The sequence below is a fragment of the Balaenoptera borealis genome (assembly GCF_965194805.1).
Source record: "Balaenoptera borealis genome assembly, chromosome: 11".
Lineage (NCBI taxonomy): Eukaryota > Metazoa > Chordata > Mammalia > Artiodactyla > Balaenopteridae > Balaenoptera > Balaenoptera borealis.
This window is the reverse complement of record NC_138868.1, coordinates 34,850,320-34,877,291: the sequence shown is the minus strand read 5'-3', so window position 1 is coordinate 34,877,291 and position 26,972 is coordinate 34,850,320. Positions and strand designations below refer to the sequence as shown.

General features: G+C 39.0%; 1 protein-coding gene and 1 long non-coding RNA gene across 14 annotated transcripts in view; one reads left to right on the top strand and one right to left on the bottom strand.

Annotated features, from left to right (window-relative positions):
• GAS2 (growth arrest specific 2) overlaps positions 1-23,533 on the top strand; it is a 159,725-nt gene extending 136,192 nt beyond the window's left edge. For 10 of the 13 annotated variants that reach the window (XM_082342504.1, XM_082342503.1, XM_082342501.1 and 7 more), the window contains one exon: positions 22,344-23,533. In XM_082342504.1, the coding sequence (XP_082198630.1) occupies positions 22,344-22,562 (219 nt within the window). In that variant the 3' untranslated portion in view covers positions 22,563-23,533. The remainder of the gene's footprint in view (positions 1-22,343) is intronic. The other 3 variants (XM_082342499.1, XM_082342498.1, XR_014231597.1) reach the window with 2 other exon arrangements.
• The window catches only part of LOC309606032, a 1,194,635-nt gene that overhangs the window by 986,964 nt on the left and 180,699 nt on the right, over positions 1-26,972 (bottom strand). The gene's annotated exons all lie outside the window — the stretch shown is intronic.

Below are 26,972 nucleotides of genomic sequence, written 5' to 3'. Positions count from 1 at the left end.
ATGCTCAACAGAGAGTGACAGATATTATTGGATTCTGTTCACCAGCATTATTATTATAAATGGCATATGTATAATTTATATAATTACATACAATATATGCAATTTATGTTCATATAATATGCATAATTGTACGTCTACATACCCACATACACGCTACATATTTGTTACACAGAGAAACAAATATTCGAGAATAAAAGATTTATTCAGAAAACAAAAGCAGCTTAATAATTTTAAGTCCAATAAAAGAAATACAAGGCAATGGTGAGAAATGTTGGGGAAAAGCATGTTTACTTCTTTTGTTCCAGGAGAATTTAAACAATGCAGCACTAAATTTTTCTTCAGGGATGAACCCACGCACTTATGTGCTGCTGCCCCCTAGTGCCTAGATTCAACAACTGCAATTTTGCTACGCGTTCCTTTCGTTGACAGGTTTTTCAGGGTTGGAAAACAGCTTGGTACCTTGTTAATTATTTTGAAACAGATGTTAAATAACGTTGAGATGTGTCTGTGGGAATTTATTTGTTCCCCTTCCCTTTTCAAGTATGTAATAGTTGATAGCTTCAGGCCCAAGCAGTATGGGTTACTGGCTCCTTGCTTGTCTTGTGGCTTGTCTGCCTTTAAGGTGTCAAGGTGTATCTACAAAGTGAAATGGTGTACATTTCCTCCTCAGCTCTGCATTTTAGCAAGGCACTGCTGACCTACAAGAAAAAGGAATGTCCCCACCACTTTTCCTCTATTATCACTCTTATTATTCCTATAGGAAAGTGTTATTTTGTGAGTCTTGCATGTTATTTAATCTGATGAGAATTTTTTTTTTTTACAGGAGTGGTTTCAATATGATTTTAATCTAACTTCATATGAACAGTCATATGATAATAGAACAAGGTTTCTCAAATTTGGCACAATTGACATAGTGAACCAGACAGTTCCTTTTTTTTTTTTAGTGACATATTCTGATTGATTTTATTTATTTATTTTTATTTTTGGTTGCATTGGGTCTTCGTTGCTGCGCACGGGCTTCCTCTAGTTGTGGTGAGCAGGAGCTACTCCTTGTTGCGGTGCACGGGCTTCCCATTGCGGTGGCTTCTCTTGTTGCGGAGCACGGGCTCTAGATGTGCGGGCTTCAGTAGTTGTGGCTCGCGGGCTCAGTAGTTGTGGCTCGCGGGCTCTAGAGTGCAGGCTCAGTAGTTGTGGCACACGGGCTTAGTTGCTCCGCGGCATGTGAGATCTTCTCGGACCAGGGCTCGAACCCGTGTCCCCTGCCCTGACACATGGATTCTTAACCACTGCACCACCAGAGAAGCCCCCAGACTTGTCGTGGGGGGCTGTCCTGTGCATTGTAGGATGTTTGGAAGCATCTGTGACCTCTGCCCACTACATGCCAGGGCAACTCCCCCTCCTAGTTGTGAAAACCAAATACGTCTCCAGAAATTGGCAAATGTCTACTGGGTTGAGAAACACGAATGTGACAGCATGTTATGGTAATTACATATGAACAGGTGATTTTTATACTTTTTAGTAAGTCTAGGGTTTGTACTAGTTGGAAACAGATTGTATGATGCCTGGTGCATTGTCAGAAAATTCAGTCAATCTATTCTTTGATTTATTCATTCACTCATTCATATTTCAAGAAAGGCAGTGTCATATATTAATAAGTGGTCTGAGTTTGAATCCAGCTCTGCCACTTACTAAATTTTGTGATTAAACAACTTGACATCTCTAGGTTCCATTTTCTTCAATTCTAAACTGGAAAGAGTAGTTATATCTACTTCATAAGATTAGTATGAAAATAAATGAGATGTTGCCTTTAAAGTCCTTAACACAGTATCTACTAATTAGTAATTGCTCAATAATTGCTGGTTATTGTTTCACATATATTTTAAGTAAATGCTTTGTGCCAGGGATGATGCCAGTCACTAGAGAGATAATGCTGGTTAATCTATTTTTCCAAAATAGATTAACGTTGTGGTGGAGAAAGAAATTAAATAAAGATTTACATAATTATTTTGATTGCTATTGTGATAGATGAAGGAGAAGAACATGGCCCTATTAGGTGTCATTTTACTGGGAATGATACTAACATGACAGAGATGCTTTTAGAGACTCAACTGCTAGTCAATAATCAATCAGCTGAAGTACAGAAAAATCCTACTTCCTGGAGCTGTGTCATGGCCCCTAGACTAAAAAACCTATACCACCTTATACACTCTGAAATTAATTAGCAGAAAAGACATATGTTTTACCTCTGAAATATGTTTTACCTATGTTTATAACTCAGTTTAATGCTGAGTTATAAAATAAGAGTTCAGAGTGAAGGTTTATTATAACACATTAATTATGACAAAGTGTTCTTCTAACTTGGCATGATATACAAGCATGGACCTCAGAACCTGTCCTGGAAGTTGCTCTAAAGGGATGAAATGTTTGGCAAGGCAGTTTACCTTCTGTGTCTAACTTTTCTTTGCTGTCAAATAGGGAATGTATACCCTTCCCATTTCGTCTACCTTACATCATGTCATGATTCCCACCTGGGAATCCAGGGTACATTCTGGGAAGAAGTTAACATCAATCCTGGGGGGTGGGGGAATGAGGTAATTGGGACACTATGAAAAATATTCTATCAGGCACAGCCCGCTGGCCCAGGCCACCATCTTTAGCCCAGACTGCTGCAACAGCTTCCAAGCTGGCCTACTACATCTACTCCGTCCTCCTTTCGATATAGCCATCACAGTGCAGCTAGAGAGTGCTCGTAAAAATGCAAACACATTATTTCCCCCCTCAGAGTCTGTAAAAGGCTTTTCGCTGAAGTTGGTGACCAGAAGCCTTAAATGGCTCTACAGGGCTCCTCCCTGGTTCTTCAGGCTGGTATGATGACACTATCCCCTTTGTTTTCTGAAAAATCATTGCCACATACACTCTGTAGCATCTTCAGTGAGTCGAGTGCCCCACGTCAGGGACCAACTTGACTCCTATGTCTAGAATGTTCTCTGTCTACTACTGCCCCCAACTTCCTTTGACAGATTAACACATACACATTTTTCACGGTTCAGCACAAAAGGTTCATCTTCCAGGCAGCCTTCTTAGACTTCCCAACACTGTTAGTTTTCCTTTGGATGTATTTGGATTGCACTTGATTACATGTAACAAAAGAAATGCGTTGATGGTGCCTTAAACTTCATAGACAGTGAAGTTCAGAGATTACCGCTGCTGCTTCTTCACCAACACGGTATCCTACTAAGGACATGGGCTTTTTTCATCTTCTTCTCTGCTGCCCTTAGTGTACTGGCTTCCATGTTCATGTTTCTTCCCTGTGGTTGTAAGATGGCTGGGGACACTGGGTCTGAGTTTAATACAGGAGTAAGGTGGAAGAAGTACTGGTAATGGCTTCCTTCTGGAGATCTTCTCATCACTTGTTGGCCAGTAGAGTTATATAGTCACCCCCACTGCAAGGAAAGCTGAGAAAATGGGTGTTTTGATTTCTCAGTCTCTAGCAAAGAAGCAAAAAGAAAGAAGGAGATTGAGAATGGCTGCTGAGTCCGTTAACCTAAATTGACTTTCAAAACATGATTTTCGATCCCTTAGTCCCCTGGAATGATCCTTGATGGCACTCATATTTACGTTTATTGGTTCAATGTCTGTTTCCTCAATAGACTCTAAGCTTCATGAAGGCAAGGATGTATTGGATTTATTCTATATGCTTTCTGTAGTGGTTAATATATTATCTGACACCTAGTAGTTGCTTAATAAATATCTTTTGAAAGAAAGAATAAAGAGTGCAAAGGACCTAGTTGGCAATGTGGAACATAAAATGTTGAGTGAGACTCGGTGCTCACAGTAAGCATTTTACAAGAGATAAGGCAAATAAATAAGTCATTATAATTTAAAAAAAAATTTCAAGAGGGCAATTCAAAGGAGGGACAAATGGTATCTGATTTGGAGATAGGAAAGTATGAAAGCCATGAAAGCATCCAGATAAGAAGTAGATTTGGGATGACTTTCTATACGTCATCAAGGAGAACATATCCTATTCAAAGAAAATGACAGTATTCAGGAAACAGTGAGTGATATAGTTTGGCTAATGTCTATGTAAGGTAGGTATATATGGGGAAGAAAGCTGAAGAGTTGAGTTCAGGCCATATTTTAAGAACCTGGAATATACGTATCAAAGATTTCTCAGTACACAGGAAGTTCAGTCCCATAGCAGTGTGTATGGTGGCCCTGAGAAGAAGGGCAGAGAAACTGAAAGCAATTATTGTTTGTTCAAGAAAGAGAACAAAAATCTGATAATGGTTGATGGGAGTAAGAAAGTATGGAACTGATTTGAGAGATATCAGAAATTAAAGCCTATTGAGCTTGGCAACGTCTTAACTTCTTAGTGTGGGCTGGCTTATCAGCTATCTGTTTTGTTTTGAGTCTGTACTGCTCGTCCCCTGTCCAAAGCCATGTTCTCTGAGACATTCCCCAAAGCTTCCTTTACTCCTCACTGAGGTTTCTTCTAGCTCATTCCCAAGAATAAACCCTTTCAAATCCTGAAATCCCATGACCTCCTGGTGTCCTAACCCCAGGCTAGAAGAGATTTCAAGATTAGGAGTTGAAACATAATGCTCATAATTTTATGTTGTCTCTTATAAATCAAAATAAAGGTCCAAGGATGGAAGAGATAACTTATGAAGTTACTCGAAGGTGAGAAGGCACCAGAAAGATCAGTCATGTTGTCCCTTTCTCTTTACCTCGATCCAAGTCTCAGTCATTTCACATCCTTCCTAAATACTGTAAAAACCTCTTATCCAATCTCTCTTGCTTCAAACTTTGACTTTTCTATGGATCTGCTGGAGATCTTTGAGTAATAGAAATCTTGTAATGCCAATCCCTTGCTTTAAACCCATGAGTGGCCCTCCCTGTCCCATGTGTACAGATTTCAAGGTCATTTTATTCTTTTTTTTTTAATTTAATTTTATTAATCTATTATACAACAGGTTCTTATTAGTTATCTATTTTATACATATTAGTGTATACATGTCAATCCCAATCTCCCAATTCATCCCACCACCATCCCCCCCCCGCCACTGTCCCCCCTTGGTGTCCATACGTTTGTTCTCTACATCTGTGTCTCTATTTCTGCCCAGCAAACCAGTTCATCTGTACCATTTTTCTAGGTTCCACATATATGCATTAATATACGATATTTGTTTTTCTCTTTCTGACTTACTTCACTCTGTATGACAGTCTCTAGGTCCATCCACGTCTCTACAAATGACCCAATTTCGTTCCTTTTTATGGCTGAGTAATATTCCATTGTATATATGTACCACATCTTCTTTATCCATTCATCTGCCAATGGGCATTTAGGTTGCTTCCATGAGGGTCATCTTATTCTTGATCACTCTTTACCTCACTAGCTGCATCTCCTAACAGTCTCTCCTCATCCCTCTCACATTTTAGCCATGGTAACAGTGAACTACTCAGTGTTATGTTCAGATTGTGCTGCTTTATATTTCTGTCCCTCTGCATGTGCTTTTCCCCCAGCCTGGGATGCCCTTCTAGCCCTTCTTTATCCAGTGAAATCCTACTTCTCTTTGAGACTCATATCATTTCCTCCAAGAAATATTCTCAAGAACTCTTGCCCCTCAAGACTAAGCTGAAGGTATCTCTAATATTCTTTCATAACATCCTTTGCAAACCTTTATCAGAATAAGCTTGACAAAGCTATGTGGGAGATAATTTAAATTATGTTAGAATAAAAGGATCAAATAGGCTCAAAATGAAAAGAAAAAAAAGATAAGTCAGGCAAGATTAAATACTGTCCTGAAGACCTCTTAGGATATGGGAGAGACAGAGAAGAAAGGGTGGTAGACTTGAGAGTTAAGAATGAATAGATGGTGAAAGTGCTGAGACTGGTTAATGGAGTTTTATGAAATTGCACAAAGAGCTTGTAAAGGTATAGAGGGCAGGGAGAGCTCTCTAAATGGAAAATTAGGCAAAGCGCAGAGAGGAGGGCATTAGGTGAAGATGTCACACTTCAAAGACCACTGCCAGGCTGATGTAGATGGAAAGTACATCTCAGCTTGTAGGCCTCAGTGCTGAAGTCTTCAAGATCTCAGACAGTCATGCTTTTAATAACTACTTAATGGGCAAAATATGGAGTATCCGTTTCTGAAGGCCACTGATGTGACTTTAACATTAATTACAAAATTTTTGGTTGATCTTGCTACATAAGCTGGTTAGATGCTGGGGGCATGAATCACAAAGTGACAGAAAAGAGCTTTGAGTGGCCTTAAAAGTTATTAGAACAAACAAAAGAGGACATTTAAGACTGAAGAAGGAAAGAGCAGAATCAGAGCGACTTACATCATTCGTGGCTTTCCCTCTCTTAGACCTACACTGCAGATAAGGGGATGGCCTCAAGCTGTCTACAGTGGTGACATTTTATTAGCAAGCTAGGGACAGAGTCTGTATCTGAGGCCCTTATATTAACACACACATTACCAGAGGCTTAGCTGAATTTGAAACAAAGCACTAGGAAGTAGAGACTAGATTTGTCACTGAGGAGTGGGTATTGCTTCTCCTTCAACATCATAATTTGACTTGGAATAAAAGGACACAGGAAAGTGTTTATCAGAAAAACCACAATTTCTCATTGACATGAAGAGGTATAGCTGTGCAGGTAGGTTCCTGAAATATGTGAGGACACTTGTGTAAACAGAAACATGTCATCATGTGCAGTGGGTTGTTGAGGAGAGAAAATGAAGTGGAACCCACATGACTGAGGAATGGTTCTGTGGATTTTGTGATGAGAAAATTCACATTATTTAAGAGAGATGGACTAAACCAGAAGGAAAGTCTTCCATTGCTCCAGCCAGGCCCTAGTTAGACAAACAACATCCCTCTAACAATAGTTGAAGGAAGAAAAGACATGGTAATGGGGATGGATGTATATATATTTATATCAGCTGAGATAAATTTATAAAAATTTTTGCTCTAACTTTTATTGCTATAACATACCTGTACACACACCTCTCACACACACACATGCATGCATGCATGAAAGACTTTAAAAAATCATGAGTAAAATTACAGAAATGAGAGAATAGAAATATAAAATTATGGAAACATAAAAAGAAAGGATAGACTGGTGAAAACTTTCATGGAAACTTTGACAGACAAAGAGATACCTGAATTCTTGGAGGCAAAAGTGAATTTAAGAGCAAAAAAAATCAATATGCAAGCTTTGGAAGTTCTTGTCTGAAAATGGTGAATTTGAGCAGTTTCAGGTGATCGTTGCCTAAGGTATTAGTTAGGTGTGGCTTTTATCAAGAGAGTGTGTGTCATCTTCCCTATGGGAACCTCTGGGTGGCCCCATGGAACAGTAGGCTTATTTATAAGTGAACATATGACCAGTCCCTGAAGCAAGGGTGGGTAGACACAGCCAGTGATGAATTGTTTAATTGTTCTGCACTTGGTCTTTAGGAAGACTGAATAATTTGAAAGTGAGCTCCAAACTTCACCCCCTCATACTGGAAAATGAAGGCTGGAAATAGGGTATTCAATAAAGAGAGATTTTTGAGTTCAGAATAGCACAATCTATTTAAAAGATGTAGCAAAGAGTGTAACTCTGTGGAAGATAAAGATAAAGATTTTTTTTAAAGCTGTATGCAAAAGTAATATTTTTACGTATATATTGGTAAGTGAGATTGGTGTATATTTTTCTTCTATGCTCTTGAACTGTTTTAATAGCATGAAAAACTGAAAGGAAAAGCAATACTTTTGTGCCTCAGAGAAGGTTTTTGGAGACAATGAGGTTTACAAGGAAAGCAGTGACTGGCATTTAATTAGCGTGGAGGGAGAAATAGGAAGAACCAGGAAGCGTGATATTGGAAGGAGAGTTTCTGGAAAAGAAATGCTAAGGCTTTAATTGTAGACCTATAATTGTTCAAGAGTCAGAAAGAACAGGGGAGGGTAAAACTATAAGGCAACAATGCAAGTAGCAAAACTTTGCCCTCCTAAGTTCATGTAGCCATCTTATCTGAGGATATTGTGATGTTTTTGTTTAATGTTGGGAGAAATCCAAATATGTATAATATGAAAATAAGTTTTAAAGTAACATTAGAGGATCAAACGAAATGGTAGTATAAAGGATTTTGTAAACCAAAAAGTCCTAGTAAAATGTTAGTAAACATTTGAGGTTTGGTAGCCAGGTTGGAACTCAGGTCTGAATACTCTTCCATTATCTACTACTCCTGAAGTATGTCAAAGGGGAAAAAAGATTCATCATTAAATTTGTAGTGATTTCAGGTAAAATTGCATCCTTATATAGTGAAGTATATGAGAGCCTGCCAGCGAGTTTGCAAAAGAAGAATAAAGTTTTCATAGCAATAAAATAATTTTGTGGATAATAAAATATGTTTTCTATGTTGATGTTTTAGAAATTCTATTTTTCCCCTTTTAGTTTTGTTTCCTTAAGTAGCAGAACTGAGGGTTTTAAATTAAATTTTAATTTTTGTAAATATATACACATATATAGTTAATAAAGTGGTACTGTAAGATTTATGTTCAAAAACAGCAAACCTGCCCCATCTCTTTCTACCCTTTTCCATTCTTTTTCTCCCAAATTCTCCCTAGAGGCAGCTAGTTTCACCTCTGGAAGCTGTTTCTTCTTTCATTTGTCTCCAAATTTCTAAGTTATGTAATTATGCTGTTCTTCCTTAGTTTCTAAATTTTAGACGTTTTCTATGGTCTGCTTATAAACCCAAGGTAGCAAGAGCAGGAAGATGACAATTTAGCAATCTTAGGCTTCCGCCTAACCCCCCAACACATATACACTTTCCTTCCTCCTATTTGCCGAGCATCATTGGTGGTACCACAATGTTGGTCAAATCAGTACCATAGTCAGTATTTACTTTTTAATGGTCACGTAAATATTGTAGTGTGCCATGATTACTTTTATTTTTTGTAACCATTTTTATTTTCCTTGAAGTCAATAATGTATTTTTGGTCCTAAGTATGACTAAGAACCCCTATCAGATCCCCTGAAAGAACTGTGAAGCCCATCACAATGATAGTGTCACAGGCAGAAGCACCAGTTCATCTGTTGGTTTCATTTCTGGCCCCTCCACATGTGTCCTCCTCCCCCAGATTGGCCTCACAGTGTCATCTGAGACTTTTTTTTTTTAACTTGCTTTGATGTTTTTTAAACTTGCTTTGATGGTGGATTCCCTATTTCCTGGATCGCGTGTCTTCTGGGGATTACTCCCTTGTTTTCTTAGAGCACACCTGAGAAAATGTAATCATTCATTCACCCAACATATATTTATTCAACATATACTATGAAACATGCTGTGTTCTGGGAGTTGAGGATATATCAGAGAACAAAACAGATGATCCCTGGCCCCCTTGAGGACCTTATATTCCTGTGAGTGTGCGTGTGTGTGTAAGGTCATGAGATTAAATGCAGGATGCTCAATTACAGTTGAATTTCAAATAAACAACAGGTACCTTTTAGTATGAGTTTGTTCTAAATATTGCAGGGGACATACTTATACTGAGAGAGTGTTCGTTGCTTATTTGAAATTCAGACTGAACTGGGTGCCCTGTATTTTTATATGATAAATCTGGCAACCCTAGTTGGGACGGATTCTACTGTCTAAACAATACATATAATAAATATGTAAATTATAGAGCTTGCTAGAAGTGATAAGTGTCCTGTTGGAGTGGGAAAGGAAAAGTAGAGCAGGGTAAGGCAGGCTGGGAGTGCCGGGAGCAGAGACTGCAGTTTTAAGAGTCGTTAGGGTCAGCTTACTGAGGAGATGAAAGATTAGCCAGGGCATGAAAGAGGTACAGAATTAGCTCTCCAGTTGTCTAGGGGAAATGTTTTCTAGACAGAAGGAACACCAAGTCAAGAGTGTGCCTGGAGTAGCCCTGGAGAGTCTGAGAAATAGCAAGGAGGCCAACGTGGCCGCATCAGAGCTTATGAAGGGCCCCGTGGTAGCGCATAAAGTCAGAGAAGTAACAGCAGTTCAGGTCACGTAGGAACTTGGAGGCTGTTGGAAGGACTCTGTAGTGTGTTCCCGGTGAAATGGGGAGCGAGGCAGTGTTTCGAGTGGAGTTGTGACCCAAGGTAACTTCTGTTTGAACAAGATCCCTCTAGTTTCTCTGTTGAGAGTGTACCGAGGGGCAGCACAGGAGCAGGAAAAGCATTTGGGAGGTTATTGTGGTAATCCAGGTGAGATGAAGGAACCTTGGGATGAGGGAGATAGCAGTGGAGATGGTGAGAACAGATTGGATTCAGATTTGGGATGAATTTTTCCTCTAACATTTTATTGTGAAAATTTTTCAAACACAGAGAAGTCAATACCCATAGAACTACCATCTGGTTCTACAATGAACACTTTGCCGGACTTGCTTTATCATGTGTCTGTCCATCTTTCCATCCTGTTCCTGAGCCCTAGTCTGGAGCATCTCTGATTCAATTTCTACAAAGAGAAACCTTCAGTCTCCTGCTGTGATGATGTGGTCATTGGTACCATGGAGATAGTCACAGGCATAGCAACTCTGGAGTGGGGTGCAGTAAAAATCTGGGGGCTAACTGATCCTTTTACTGATTTTCAGCCATTTCTCCTTTTTTCAGCTATATTTCTCTCCTTACCTGATGGAAGTAACTGACGATTTTCAAACCTGAGTTTCCTATGATTTCAAGGCCTGATCTGACTTGCTTCGCTTTGTCAGCTGTCATTTCAAGTTTTTAGTTTCAGCTCGCTCCACCTTTAGTCAGTTATGACTCATTTATCTTTTTTCCATCTTCTAAAAATGTCTTTGACCTTTTTTGTCTACTGTTATATCCTCTTAATTTCTCTTTGCCCTGGTAGCGTTATAACATCCTTATTCCTTGCCTTTCATTTGAATGGGGCTTTGAGAGAAAGGAGACTCAGGTTTTCAAATGTTTTGTCAATATAAAAGTTCTGAATATATTCAGTAATACTTGGTTTACCACTTTAATGGGTCTACCAATATACTAAAGATACATTAAAAACAGGGGCAAAGCAGTAATTTTTCCAGTGTCTGGATTCCAGACACTGTTGTTACTTTTCAGGACCTGAATTGCCACCTTTGGCAATGTTAACCTTTGGCTCTCCCACTCTGTTGGGTTTTGTTATCAGTACGTAGAAGAGAATGGAGTTCAGATTGAGTCAGACAAACATGGCCCTGTTTGATGAGTGGAAGGGTTGGGCTTTCATTGCCTCTTGGAACTCAGCTCCCCTTCTTGAATAGATGTTGCATCTTTGGGGTAGATGAATTCTAGTTTCAGTTGGGTATATACCAGTTACAAATCCTTCCCCTAGACAACTGTTCCCTTTCCGGCACCATCATTTTCCAGCTCGTTGCTTTCACTATGCTGAGTGTTCTATTAAATATTTATCATAACTTTGCCTTCCCTGTCTGAAATGGTGCCATGAACTGGTAATTAGATTGCGGCTAAGGCTTTTTAATTTCCTTTGGTGCAGAACTGGGAAAATGGAGACCTGACATAACGAGGAGACGAGAACTGACAGACGGTTGGCAGTAAGGGCTCCTGAACATATTTCAAGGCAGATGCAAAGGGAACTTTTTACCAGTCAATGGTTACATTCATCTGCTAGCTGCTCTTCTCATGTTTGCTTCCAGAAAGAAGCTACTGAGAGTCATTTGTCTACATTGAGCCTGGGAATTAAACTTTTTACCCCTCCAGAGGGAAACAACAAAAGCAGGCCAGGAATATTTTTCTGACCAGCCTCAATAGCCAGAAGGTTTCTGATTCAAGGCCCTGTTCATGCTGGAGGATGGGCTCTCATCATTAGGACACTGCAACAGGTCACCCTTCAAATGAGGGTTTGAGGATTATATTCCCCCTGCTGTATAATTTATTACGGAAGGCAACAAATCACAAAACTGGGAATCAGGAGACTAGGTCTGTGTTCTTGCTGTGTGTCCATGAGCTACCCACCTAACCTCTTTTTCCCCATTTGTGCAATGGGAACAAATATTCACCTGCCAAACCACTGGGCAGGTGTGATAACAAAATGAAATGATTTAAGAAAGTATTTTGCAGGCTGTCAGAGATTTCTGCCCTACAGTTTCCTTTCAGAGTATGGGGCCCAGGGCAAAGCACTCTGGGTGTACCTAATTTTCAGTATTTTTGTATGGGTTAAACAATCAGGTTCCAATTTAAACAAATTCTTCCAAGCATGTATTAAGTTCCTTTTTATGTTCTGGGTCTGGGTACATTGAGAGCGGGGCGATATGATCATAAATGGAGACATCATAAAATGACAACACCTATTCCTAAAGAAAAGAGGTTTGTCCATGGGAAGAGTCTAGGTAAGAACTCAGACAACCGTGACTCCTGGTGAAGCCCCTTTAGAATGTATAGTTAAGGGGTACTGAGTATTGCCTTCGAGGTCAGAGAAACTCAAGTTCAAAGCTAAACGTTGTCACTTCCTAGCTAAGTGACTTTGGGCAATTTACTTCACCTTTCTGAGCTATCATTTTGTCATCTGTAAATGTCGATAACAATGCAAGCCACTTAGAGTTGCTGCAAGAAGTAACTGAAATAAAATCCATTAGAAGCTCATCATCATCATCACAACAACAGTATTATTCTTTTAATAATAATTATAATAATGGCAGGTTGCTATTGAGTATCATGCCCCAGGCAACGTGGCTAAATGCTTGCACGTATTAATATCTTTATCCAAAAACCTCTATAATCATTTTACAGTTGAGAAACTGAAGCACAGAGAGATTCAATAAATGTCTTAGGGTTGTACAGCTAGTTAGTGGTAACCATACCTAGGCAGTCTGGTAAAGACAAAACAGATGGTAGCTTCTGCTCTGGTGACTGTAGTTCAAATCTCTGAAGCGTTATTTAGGAAAAGGGCGTAATAAAAGGATGGTTAGGTAGATAAAAATGAGACAATAAATATGAAAAATTCTTTGTAAACAATAAAACAATAATTCCAGAAGCTTGTTAATTTGGGTAGTATTTAACCGTTTATAATTTCAAGTAGCTAGATTTCAAGTAGCTAGAGAGGTTGAGATGAATCCCCAACCTTTGACAAAAAGGAGACTTCATATGTCACCTGTGGTTAACTAGAGCCTGCGCTGCCCTATTCACAGGCGACCTCATCACGTATCTTGAAAATGCAGGTTTCAGCCTTTCCACTAGGGATTGAACACCTGCCATCTTACTCCTCCAGTTGTCAGGGTACCTTAGGCAGAGAGCTGAATTCCCAGTCGCCCAATTTTCAGCGTATGCCATTTCAGTATAATATTACATGATGACAGAGTCTGTTGTCCTATAAATTAATTTAACACTCTTTCTCTGGATGACTGCATTCTAAAAACAATATTTTCCCTCAAGTTATGAGGGCTTGTAAAAGCATACCGAGAGCAGGGTTGATAAGGACGTGTTAGGAAACATATGATGTCCCAGGAAGCCAAACTGATCTAAATTTAGGTGGGTTGTCTCCTCTCCTCAGTCCGTGTCAGAGATGGTTGCCTCTTAGAAGGATGGCTCAGGTGGAGAACAGTTCACAGATTGGGCAGAAATATAAGCCACTGTGGTCAGTTAAGTGGGGAAGGGCTTAATGAGAGTGACCCCCAAACACTTAAGCATTGAAAGAGAAAGAGGAGGGGGTGAAAATTTTATCAAGTGATTTGTTACTATAGTGAACAATATTTTTTAAAAATATGCATTCCTGGCGTTATGAGAATTTGTGAAGGGAGATAACAAAGAGAATAATACACTTACTTTTGGATTCATTCAGGGCGCTTTCTTCTTCTCTCCTTTCCCCTTCTCCTTTCTCTCTCTTCTGTCCATTGCTCTATTGATTCTCAATACAATCTCCCCCTTTTAAATATGATTCCTGTTAAAGCTTCCTTCTCTGACCCAAAATCTGTCTCTCTCAAAGGAATTCTTTAAACAATGTTTGATGTGGATTATCATTCACATCCTGGTTTTTTTTTTGTTTTTTTTTTTTTAGACTCTTCCTTCTAAAGACAAAGCATTTCATCTTTTCTTTTCTCTTATCTTTCCATATGTGATGTTTTACATAGCACATATGGTAATAGTTGCCAGGTATACAAAGCTGAATAGGATGTGACCCTTTAGAGAGGTCAGAAAGATGGACAAGAAATAAGGCAACAAAGTATTGTAGGTGCTTTGCTTGAGGTCTGTGCAGGAAAATCTCAAGGTCCAAAGAAGGTAATCTAAATGTCAGAGAGTGCAAAAATATTCCATAAAGGCAGTGATACCTGGGTGGACCATTACTAGGTGTTAACATTGTTCATTCATCCATTTAACGAGCATTTATTGAGTGCCTATTATGTACTTTTCACTGCCCTAGGCCCTCAGGGCATAAAATTTAGCAAGGAATAACCTTGTCTGGTACTCAACAAATATTTGTTGAATGGCCAATGGAAGAGACTCACTTTAATTCACCTGGTGAATGTGGAACAATTCTCTGTGTGTAGAAAGGGATGAAACTTTCAGGGGATTCTAAGGAGTTCAGAATATTTGTTGGGTAAATAATTTGGAAGGTGGTCATGGGTACAGAAAGGTAGGGCCACAGTATAGCGCATAGTTGTGCAGTGTGCAACCTGCACAACAGTATGTGATCATTAAGGCATAATGAGAAAGAAGGTGGGAAAGGAACTGGACTGTGAAGTGCTTGGTGTCTCACGGTGGTTGTTCTCATGGGGGCTGGAGAGGGACAGAGGTAGGGGAGGGGATATCAGTAACACTGGCAAATTGTTTCCTCAGATTATGTGTTCTTCTGCCCACCCTAGAGATGCAGATCCTGCCCCATCCCTACACGCACAAGCACAGATGCCCATGCATGCTCGCACGCTCACACCCTTGCTTTCCCAGAATCTTTGCCACGGGCTTTTGTTCTGATGAGAAAGAGTCATATTCCTCAGATGGACTGGAAATAAAAATGGCTGAGAAACACTGCAGACAATGGAGAACCCCTCCCAGGTCCATTGCAAGGCAGTAGCCTGATCAGATTTCCCTTTTTCAAAGATCACTCTGGCACTGGAGTGGAGGGTGGATTAGTGAAGTGTGAGAGATGATGAGGGCATCCTGCTGGAAAGCTTTCACATCCTCCGGGTCTAATGACATTTGTATTCAGAGCACTTGAGAGACACTCCTGCTTCCCTGCATTTTCAAGTTCGCGGGCAAAAGACTCAAATCAGAATGAAAGAGATGTGTCAGTGTTTTGCTGAGAAGGTGGCGACACCTGAAGCATTTCATAGGAGTTATGATTTAGGACAGATGTGAACATGCAAGCAGATCTATGCTGGGGAATTCATAAAATAAAGCTATCAGATATAGGCCTAAAGCATTTAACTTTAAATTCTGCATACCTAAAAGACATTTCCTGTTATTTATTTTTGTTGGTGGTATTTTGCTTGTTTTCTGTTTGTATAATATAAATTTATACAACCTGGTCACCTTAAAGGCCAAATACATTACCAATAAATCCATAATATTTCCTGGCTCTCTTATGTGACCATTTTTTTCATTTAGTAAAACATATGATTTTCTGTGATCCATACATAAATATCAGCTCTGCCTTGTCAACAAAAAGTGAGTCGACGTAATTCTGATTAATGTGCCCAAGAAGAAAAATACATACTTTTTCTTGCTTTAAGTTCTTAACTGCACATAATGTGATTGCAGTCTGTCTCTCCAATAATTAGAAAGGAAAAAAAATCTTCTTCCTGAAGTCCTGTTATCACATATCATAAGAGCCAAACCACTAGACCCCCTGATACCACAGTGATCTCAAAATTTGTAGGAAGCTATTGATTAATCATTTCTACAACTTTTTGGATTTTCCATTATGTTGTAAGTTGATATAAGAGAATTAACTTATTTCCTTTCAACCCATTTTTTTTCTTTAAATTAAGTATCTGGATGAGTTACAGAATTTGTTGTTTATGGGATAGTTTGTTACCTTACTGTGTTAGGAAAATAAGATTGAAAGGTGGTACTAGAAAGTGGGCTTTAGGTAAACATAGTGTAGCCTAACAAGATGTGCATTGAATCCAGTAAATCAAAAGACTTATCTGACATGTTATAAACCACTGCTGGGTCAATATATTAAGTGATTCATCCACCTTTCAAGATTGGATTCATTTTTAGAATAATAATTTTTGGAAGAGTATAGCTGTTCAATTGTAAGGCCATGTACTAGATTGGGAGTAAAGGAGGTGTGATTTCTAACCTGGCTCTGGGAACCCCCTGTGTGACCCTCTGTCTGCCAGTTTGTACATCTGTGAAATGACAGCATTGCCAATGACCTCAATTTTTTTATCCTCCTTAATTCAAGAAGGCATATTTGAAAAAAAAAAAAAAAAAAGGCATATTTGTAGATTATCTGGCACATAGTAGGTGCTCTAATATTATGACTCTGTGTCAACTAAGAAAAAAATTTCCCTTTTGCTGACATATGAGAAGAGGCCTACTAAGAAAACAACACATAGTTAAATATCATAATAGGACAAAGGCAGAAATCAAAATGCCCTTGGTAAGAATGGGAGTTCTTTCTCCCATTACTAGAAGAAATTATTAAAAAACAAAAACATAACTTTGAGACCTACTGATTCTTTTCCCTGGGCAAGGTTTGTATGTCACTCATAGACATCAAAAAAGAAAATGTTTACAATAACCCAGATCTGCTTATGAAACTTCATTAAGGCCTTTGGGAGAAATGTTGAGACAAGATATTTGTTGTTTGTTCTTTTCCCCTTCAGCATTGAGAAATGTTGCTAAATTGCTAATGTTGCTAAATTGGTAAAGAATCTTCTTCGCTTTGTTAGAATCAGGGGCATGGTGAGGAATGAGGTCAATTGTAGAAAATAGCAACCTTAGAATAGGCCTAATATGCAAAAACTACTGCTTTGCAATGTGCAGTGTTGGGGAATATTTATAGCAACTCTAACTTATTTTTCTTTACTCAAGAGAAGTGCAACTAGCACAGGGAGGTCAGCTTGATGCTTTGTGATGACCTAGATGGGTGGGATAGGGAGAGTGGGAGGGAGGCTCAAGACAGAGGGGAGATGGGGATATACGTATACACATAGCTGATTGACTTTGTTGTACAGCAGAAACTAACACAACATTGTAAAGCAATTATACTCCAATAAAGATATTTAAAAAAGAGAGAAATGCAACAAACAACATAGAAAACTACACTGAATACTCAATTCACATGTATATTAGCCCTATTAGCCAAAACGAGTTATCTTTTGGAATGGAGAACACAAAATTGTTCAACATTGTGAAGCATTAAAAATAAAGGAGCCGTAAAATGCACACTGAACAGAGAATCAAAGCCCAGTTCTCCTTATGCCAACAGAGACCTATAAATATATTTTATTGTATCACCTGTACTTGACACATAATTATTTCTGAAACAATTAGGGCCACTTAGAGGATAACCTTCTTAAATTAAATACAATATTTATTTAAAGTTTATTAGGACATAAAACTATAAATCATTTTATGTGAGCATTTAATCTGCTTAAGCAACTTATAACTATTTCTGACATTGATAATTCCTTGCGTGTGCTAAATTATCACTTGTAAGTAACTAAGCAGGTATGAAAATCCAAATCTAGGAGCTTTACAGAATAAGTGGATATGGTATAATAGACAAAACAAAAAGGATTCTTGTCCCAGTTCTGCCACTGATTTGTTGTGTGATCTTGCACAAGTTGTTTAAGATCATCAGTTCTTCTAAGAGCATCAGTTTTACTATCTATAAAATGGGAGTAATACTGATACTGATATCTTACATTAGGCAAAGTAAGTAGTATGGAAAGATACATGAAAAGGAGTACTATATGGTTACACTATTGACACTGTTCTGAGATCACATATGTGAGAGTCCAAACATGAGAGATACATCATCACTCTTTTCAGAGAGCTCCATTTTATTAGAAGGGGCATACAGGTAAATTAATAGTTACAATTCGGTAGTATGAGCAAAGCAGTGAAATCATGTGTAAACTAAACAGCACGTGTCAAGGAAGGATTCCCTTATCAATGAGGGGTATGACCCTGGAAGATTTTTTCAGGTGGAGGTGATGTTTGAATTGGGGAAATGTTTGTGGTCCTGGTGAGCAGGGAGGGAAGAACAGAAAGGACGTTCTACATTTAGGGGCAAATGTGCAAAAGCATGAAAGAAAGAGTATGTTATCTGGGAATATAGAACTACAAATATTCATGGGTCCCAGGGCTCAGGGAAGGGATGAGGCTGGCAGGAGTAGTCACGGAGAGTAACACATGCAAATAAAGTGGCTCACCCTACGGGAGAGAGGGAGGCAGTGAAAGTATTTAGGCAGGACATGATCACACTTGCATTTATGGAATTCCCTTTGGTGGCAGTTTACTAAATGGATTGGACACAGCAAGCCTGGAGGCGGCGAGCCCTCTACAATAGACCAGGGAAAGATGAGTCCCTGAACTAAGTAGTGGCAATGGTAGCAAAGATCCTGAGAAACATTTAGTGGGAAATGAATGTTTTTGGTATCTGACTAGGTACAGAGGTTGCTCATGTCACCAACCCTATGATGAAAGACCTGTGGGGCCCTAGGGGAAGGAAGAGGGCAGGTTGCCTTTGCATTTGGAAGCTCCAGGAAGAAACAAGGGCTAGAGTTATAGTTTGGGGACACAAAAATAGATGGCAGTGAAAACCATGAGGTTGCAAATAGAGAGTTGTTAGACTGAGAAAAGCAGGAGAGAAAGGACAGATAACTTCAGAATCCCCTGGAAAAGCAAAACTTAAAAATAGGTAGAAGAAATACAACTTGTGAAGGAGGCAGAGAGAGAACCCTCAGGTAGGTATCAGGAGATCCAAGTAAGAGAGTCTTGTCATGGAGAGTGAAAGAGTAAGGAGTTTCAAGGAAGGAGTGTCAATACTATCAGATACCTTATTTGAATGATCAAAGAAGACAAGGATTAAGGACAGTCCACTGGATTTGATAATTCTAGAAGTCATCTGGTTTTCTTTCTCATGTAGTCAGTTAAGCAGAAGCAATGCCTACTGTTGGTTGGACGGTAAATAGGAAATTAGAAGTGAAAACGTTGAGTGTAAACTTAACTGTCAAGAAGCTCAGGTGTAAGGAGAAGGTATGAGAGCAAAGTAGACTGGGATGAAAGAAGAAGAGTTTTCTTTGCACAAGAGTGGGAGGGGCTTGGATACATTTATTTCCTAAAGGGTAAGGGCCATTATACACTAAATTGGAGAGAGAGAGAAGAAGGATGAGATGTTTGATGTAGCTGGGTTCTTCATGAGTGGAAATGGGGATTAGGACAGGGGGTAGGACTTGACCTTGAACAGAAGGACTTATTTCTGTGACAAGAAAGGCAGGGTAAAGGATAAAGGTAGGTTGGTGTGAATTAGTCAGTGGAGGTACCAAGAGAGAGGAAGCCATGCCTGACAAAGATGAAGTCATGGTAGACTGATGAGGATGAAATGGGTAGTGTACTTGAGAATAATAGAGAGGAATAAGACATGGGATTGACCAAAACAAAAAATAAAAGGCTCAATTAATTGCACTTGGTCTAATGTCACTAATATCTGAGGTGGAAGGAGTTCTTCCCGCAGAGCTCAGCAGCTCAGCCCTGATTTAGGAAGAAGATTATACACTTAATCCAAGGTTGGGGTTTGGCACGGTAAATGCTGTGGAGGGAAGGAAGGGTTGAGAGCAATTTAGTTTATAGCAGGTTGATTTGCTTTTAGGTTAAACAATAGGGATTTTGTTTATGGACATGAGGTTGGCATTCGTTTCTTCCTTCTTTTTTCTTGAGACTGAGCATGTTCTAAGAAAAGGCATGGAATTTAAATCTCTACAATCAGGCTAAAGGAACACCTGTAGCTCTGATATCTTAATCCCATGCTTGAAACTTGTCCAGTTTGACCATTGGCTTTCTTTGGGAAATTATAGGTGGCTGATTAGCTATAGGAAGACTCTGGAAGACGAGATGGGCAGAAATTTAATTCCTGTGTAACTCACATTCAGAATGACTCTGTCTCATGTTGAATCCACTTTGCATTGTCCTATGGATTCATTAAAGAATCTGCAAGCAGAGTTTTTACCTTCATGATCATATACTCCAGGCTGAAAAAACATTTCTGTCACTGTTTCCCAGAGTTCACTAATTGTTTAAAAACTCTTCTGGCTGGCGGTTCTTTCTGGTTGAAACAGCCTGCTCACAGTCAAGTGAACTTGGGCATTCTGCCAGGGACATTCATACCAAGGACGTTTAGAGGCCATTCTTAAATGTAATTTGCAGGGCTAGGAGGTACCAGAACTTCAACAATAGGCAAAAGCAGTGCTCTTGGAACAATGGGAGAAAGGGTCAAAGTGCTATTTTGACCCTGGCCTTTGCAGTTTTTGTCCCAGTAACTCCCAAGTTTTGAAAACAGGAAGTAGAGGCACACCCAGGAACTTGTGGGAATGAAAATAGGCCCGTAAAATTATAAAAGCCTTGATGGATTTTATAAGGAGGACGTTGTGGGAAGAGTACTAGACTGGGAGTCAGGAAATCACATTAAAGATCTGGGCCTCAGTATCTTCATCCTAAACAACAGGAACATGGTACCACTGGCGGACCTGGGGAGGCAGAATGGTTATAAGCTAAATCCTGACTCCTCTTATCTGCTTTATATTTCATGGGTTCCCACTGAGATTTTATTTAATGAGTAGATGCTGGTGCTAAAATAAGTTTGAAGCCTTCTTGTTAGAAAATGTTTCCCCAGATCCTTTCTATTCTAAAATTCTAATATTCTAAGTGAGAATAACCAGCATAGTTACACTTAATTCTCATGAGTCTAATAGTTTTAATTATTGTTATTCAGCACATTTTTATTACTTTCCACGACATTTGATTTTGAAAACTGCCTTATGTCGACCCCATGTTTCAGGATTTCTTACCTTGAGCCTATGGATGGATTTTTGGGAGTCTGTGAAAGCCCTAAATATATATGCAATATTTTGTGGGTACAGGCATACAGAAAGAGAATCCAAAGCTCTCATCAGAATCTCAACAGCTAAGAGCAAAGTCTTCCCCCACTGGATAGGAGTCAAAAAATCCAGATCTGAAGGTAACACAGAGTGAGAGAAATTCGGAGAGATTTCATAGGCTCTACCATGAAAAGTACTTACCAAACCCCTCCCAAACCTATATCCCCTTCCCAAGATTACCTTGCCATTGTGTGTTCATCATATTTCGGGCAGGGGAGAGGTCTTTGGTGAAGGTGCAACATTCCCCCTTATTCTTCCATTTTGTGATATTTGAAAGAAGCCAAGATCAAATCTTTGGCTCCCTGTGCCAATCCTCCACAACTCGGACATGTTTTTACTAGGTAGAAAGTACCACATATTCTTCACCTTTTCAGTCTGTAGCCTTGTTAACCCTGGAGCTCTAGATGGTTCATGGCCCTGAAGGTAAGGGTTTTGTTTTTTTTGTTTTTGTTTTGTTTCTAAAGAAGTATTCTATTGTAATTAAGAAGAATGAGAGTAAAGACAACATAAATGTTTGGCCATTCCATAATATCTTTCCTTGAAAGCCTCAGACAGTGACTAGGGAAGATTTCAATCTTTCTGAGTGCATTTTCAATTCTATTTTGCATTGAGTATTTGTGTGATTATTAACTTTATATTCCAAAAATAGATAAACAACAAGGATTTACTGTATAGCACAGGGACTACACTCAATATCTTGTAATAAACTATAATGGGATAGAATTGAAAAGAAAAGAATATATATACATATATATGTATAAACGAATCACTTTGCTGTACACCTGAAACTAACAATATTGTAAATCAACTATACTTCAATGAAAAAAAAAAACTATATTCCATAGCAGGCATTTCCATGGTCTTTTAAGTCCTGGTTCAGAGGGGAATAACCCAGTGGGGAGACAGAGCTCTGATCTGAGGCAGCAAGCAGGAAATTGGGCAATGATGAGACTGTGATGCAACATCAGGTGTCAGCGTCAGCAAGGAGCCTCTAGACTCGCTGAAGCAAGCAAGGGGTTGTACCTACACCCTGATTCCCACAGCAGGGCAAAGCTGGATCCTGGGGATATGTACCACTCATGATCCACTTGCATGGGAGAAACAAAGCTTCTCTCATAAACTGTATGCTAACTCAGACACTGTGCAAGAAGTGGAAGGACAATGGGGGCTTGAAAAACAAAACAGAAAACAATAACAACGCTAGAGCTGGAAGCTGATTTGAGATACTGCAAGAATTCTCAGGATTTAACTCTTTCGCTCTCTTTTCATTCCAGATGCTGCACAACAAGCATGTCATGGTCCGTGTGGGAGGAGGTTGGGAAACTTTTGCAGGGTATTTGTTGAAACACGACCCCTGCCGGATGCTGCAGATCTCCCGTGTGGATGGCAAGACATCCCCCATCCAGAGCAAATCTCCTACCCTTAAGGACATGAATCCAGATAATTACCTGGTGGTCTCTGCCAATTATAAGGGAAAGAAGGAAATTAAATGAAACTAGTTGGTCACTACAAGGGGACTCTCATAATGGCCTGTATCCAAATCTCCAGTAGTCAGTTTAGTTCACATGCTCTGAAAATTACTTTGGAAAAAGACATAACAGACAGAAAGATGTCATCATGTTGAAACATGCTCAAAGAGTAGCACTATTTATTTTGAATGCTTCTGTAGAAAATGACCTATTAAGAGAAATTCTCAACTCAGATTTAAATTAGACAAACTGTAGGCAAATCATTGTTTCTCAATATGTGAACATGGTATTTAGCACACAATATTAGCAATACAATTCTAGCTAAAGATAAAAATTATTAGAAGAAAATAGGATTTACAGTTAAGTCAACAGAAAGTGCCTGCCTAATGTGTACAGAATAACAGCACCCCAGATATTTTTTATAATTGCAGGATTTTTATGCTGATTTTTAAAAAGTGACAATTAGTGTGATGATGTGCTACTAAAAATATCCAACAGCACTATAAATTAAAGTACAGTGTATCCACGACAGTAATACGTTACTGGAAAGGCCACTTCAGAAAAGTTTACATTCACTTGGAAGAATGCCTTAAAGTTTATCCCTTATCTCTGAACAAACACCTGGGGCACTTTTGGAAGTTTTCACTACACCCCTTAGAGAATGGCTTATGAGTTGTTTACACATTCCTAGACACGTGGCTGTGTTGAGACTGAGTGTAATTCACACACATAAGCTGACATACGTTTATATTTTGAAAGAGTAAATTGTACAGTCAAATGTCCATTGACTTCATGTTATTTCAAAGCATTTTCTTATTATATCTTTAGTTAACCCAACTTTGCTGTGCTGTCTAGTAAAGTAATTTCACTGTAGCTAATAATGTTACAGACTTATGTATACCCTTGTATACCTAGGACAGGGCTGTTTTGTACTCATAAACAGCAAAATATTGTCCTCACTGATTGAAGAATTAAAAAGATGTTAAAAAATTTTACCTGTCTCTATATCAATGCTTCATTCTGAAATAAAGATCATATTCAAATGGCAACATCCCCTGGGAGTTAGAGGAAGAGTCAAATTATGGTTACCTAGCACTTCTTCACTTTGGGTAGCTGAGTGGTGCCGGTGTTTGTTCTCCTTAGCAGAGAGTCTAGGTTTTATCATAAACAGTCCTTTAAGTGCTGCCCTGAATATAAAAAGTATAGGTGAAGTTAATTTGTCGTTTCCTCATTTTTCAACAAACACAAAATCCACCTTTCTTGCTCCAGAAAGTCAGGGAGGAAGTATCTCAGTTTGTCACATGAATGATTTAATCAAAGCAGACACAACCTTTTTTTTTTTTTTTTTTGCTTTTGGTATTTATTGAATTTTATTTATTTTTTTTATACAGCCGGTTCTTATTAGTCATCAATTTTATACACATTAGTGTATACATGTCAATCCCAATCTCCCAATTCATCACACCACCACCCCCAGCCCCCACACACTTTCCCCCCTTGGTGTCCATACATTTGTTCTCTACCTCTGTGTCTCAGTTTCTGCCCTGCAAACCGGTTCATCTGTACCATTTTTCTAGGTACCACATATATGAGTTAATATACAATATTTGTTTTTCTGACCTACTGCACTCTGTATGACAGTCTCTAGGTCCATCCACGTCTCTACAAATGACCCAATTTCTTTCCTTTTTATGGCTCAGTAATATTCCATTGTATATATGTACCACATCTTCTTTAGCCATTTGTCTGTCGATGGGCACTTAGGTTGCTTCCATGACCTGGCTATTGTAAACAGCCCTGCAATGAACATTGGGGTGCATGTGTCTTTCTGAATTATGGTTTTCTCAGAGTATATGCCCAGTAGTGGGATTGCTGGATCATATGGTAATTCTATTTTTAGTTTTTTAAGGAGCCTCCATACTGTTCTCCATAGTGGCTGTATCAATTTACATTCCCACCAACAGTGCAAGAGGGATCCCTTTTCTCCACACCCTCTCCAGCATTTGTTGTTTGTAGATTTTCTGATGATGCCCATTCTAACTGGTGTCAGGTGATACCTCATTGTAGTTTTGATTTGCATTTCTCTAATAAGTAGTGATGTTGAGCTGATTTTCATGTGCCTCTTGGTCATCTGTATGTCTTCTTTGGAGAAATGTCTGTTTAGGTCTTCTGCCCATTTTTTGATTAGGTTGTTTGTTTTTTTAATATTGAGCTGCATCAGCTGTTTATATATTTAGGAGATTAATCCTTTGTCTGTTGATTCGTCTGCAAATAATTTCTCCCATTCTGTTGGTTGTCTTTTCGTCTTGTTTATAGTTTCCTTTGCTGTGCAAAAGCGTTTAAGTTTCATTGGGTCCCATTTGTTTATTTTTGGTTTTATTTCCATTACTCTAGGAGGTGGGTCAAAAAAGATCTTGCTGTGATTTATGTCAAGGAGTGTTCTTCCTATGTTTTCCTCTAAGAGTTTAATAGTATCCAGTCTTACATTTAGGTGTTTAATCCATCTTGAGTTTATTTTTGTGTATGGTGTTAGGGAGTGTTCTAATTTCATTCTTTTACATGTAGCTGTCCAGTTTTCCAGCACCACTTATTGAAGAGACTGTCTTTCCTCCATTGTATGTCCTTGCCTCCTTTGTCATAGATTAGTTGACCATAGGTGCGTAGGTTTATCTCTGGGCTTTCTATCCTGTTCCATTGATCTATATTTCTGTTTTTATGCCAGTACCATATTGTCTTGATGACTTAGCTTTGTAGTATAGTCTGAAGTCAGGGAGTCTGATTCTTTCAGCTCTGTTTTTTACCCTCAAGGTTGCCTTGGCTATTCAGAGTCTTTTGTGTCTCCATAGAAATTTTAAGATTTTTTGTTCTAGTTCTGTGAAAAATGCCATTGGTAGTTTGATAGGGATTGCAATGAATCTGTAGATTGCTTTGGGTAGTATAGTCATTTTCACAATATTGATTCTTCCAATCCAAGAACATGGTATATCTCTCCATCTATTTGTATCATCTTTGATTTCTTTCATCAGTATCTTATAGTTTTCTGAGTACAGGTCTTTTACCTCCTTAGGTAGGTTTATTCCTAGGTATTTTATTCTTTTTGTTGCCATGGTGAATGGGATTGTTTCCTTAATTTCTCTTTCTGATTGTTTGATGTTAGTGTATAGGAATGCAAGAAATTTCTGTGCATTAATTTTGTATCCTACTACTTTACCAAATTCACTGATTAGCTCTAGTAGTTTCCTGATGTCATCTTTAGGATTCTCCATGTCCTGCAAACAGTGACAGTTTTACTTCTTCTTTTCCAATTTGTGTTCCTTTTATTTCTTTTTCTTCTCTGATTGCCATGACTAGGACTTCCAAAACTATGTTGAAAAATAGTGGCGAGAGTGGACATCCTGTGTTGTTCCTGATCTTAGAGGAAATGCTTTCAGTTTTTCACCATTGAGAATGATGTTTGCTGTGGGTTTGTCATATATGGCTTTTATTATGTTGAGGTAGTTTCCCTCTATGCCCACTTCCTGGAGAGTTTTTATCATAAATGGGTGTTGAGTTATGTCAAAAGCATTTTCTGCATCTATCGAGATGATCATATGGTTTTTATTCTTCAGTTTGTTAATATGGTGTATCACATTGATTGATTTGCATATATTGAAGAATCCTTGGGCTTCCCTGGTGGCGCAGTGGTTGAGAGTCTGCCTGCCAATGCAGGGGACACGGGTTCAAGCCCTGGTCTGGGAAGATCCCACATGCCACGGAGCAACTAGGCCCGTGAGCCACAACTACTGAGCCTGCGCGTCTGGAGCCTGTGCTCCGCAGCAAGAGAGGCCGCGATAGTGAGAGGCCCGCGCACCGCGATGAAGAGTGGCCTCCGCTTGCCACAGCTGGAGAAAGCCCTCGCACAGAAACGAAGACCCGACACAGCCAAAAAAAAAAAAAAAAAGAATCCTTGCATCCCTGGAATAAATCCCACTTGATCGTGGTGTATGATCCTTTTAATGTGTTGTTAGATTCTGTTTGCTGGTATTTTGTTGAGGATTTTCGCATCTATGTTCATCAGTGATGAACATAGATTGGTCTGTAATTTTCTCCTTTTTTTTGTAGTATCTTTGTCTGGTTTTGGTATCAGGGTGATGGTGGCCTCATAGAATGGTATGGGAGTGTTCTTTCCTCTGCAATTTTTAGAAGCATTTGAGAAGAATGGGTGTTAACTCTTCTCTAAATGTTTGATAGAATTCACCTGTGAAGCCATCTGGTCCTGGACTTTGTTTGTTGGAAGATTTTTAATCACAGTTTCAGTTCCATTACTTGCAATTGGTCAGTTCATATTTTCTGTTTCTTCCTGGTTCAGTCTTGGAAGGTTATACCTTTCTAAAAATTGGTCCATTTCTTCCAGGTTGTCCATTTTATTGGCATAGAGTTGCTTGTAGTAGTCTC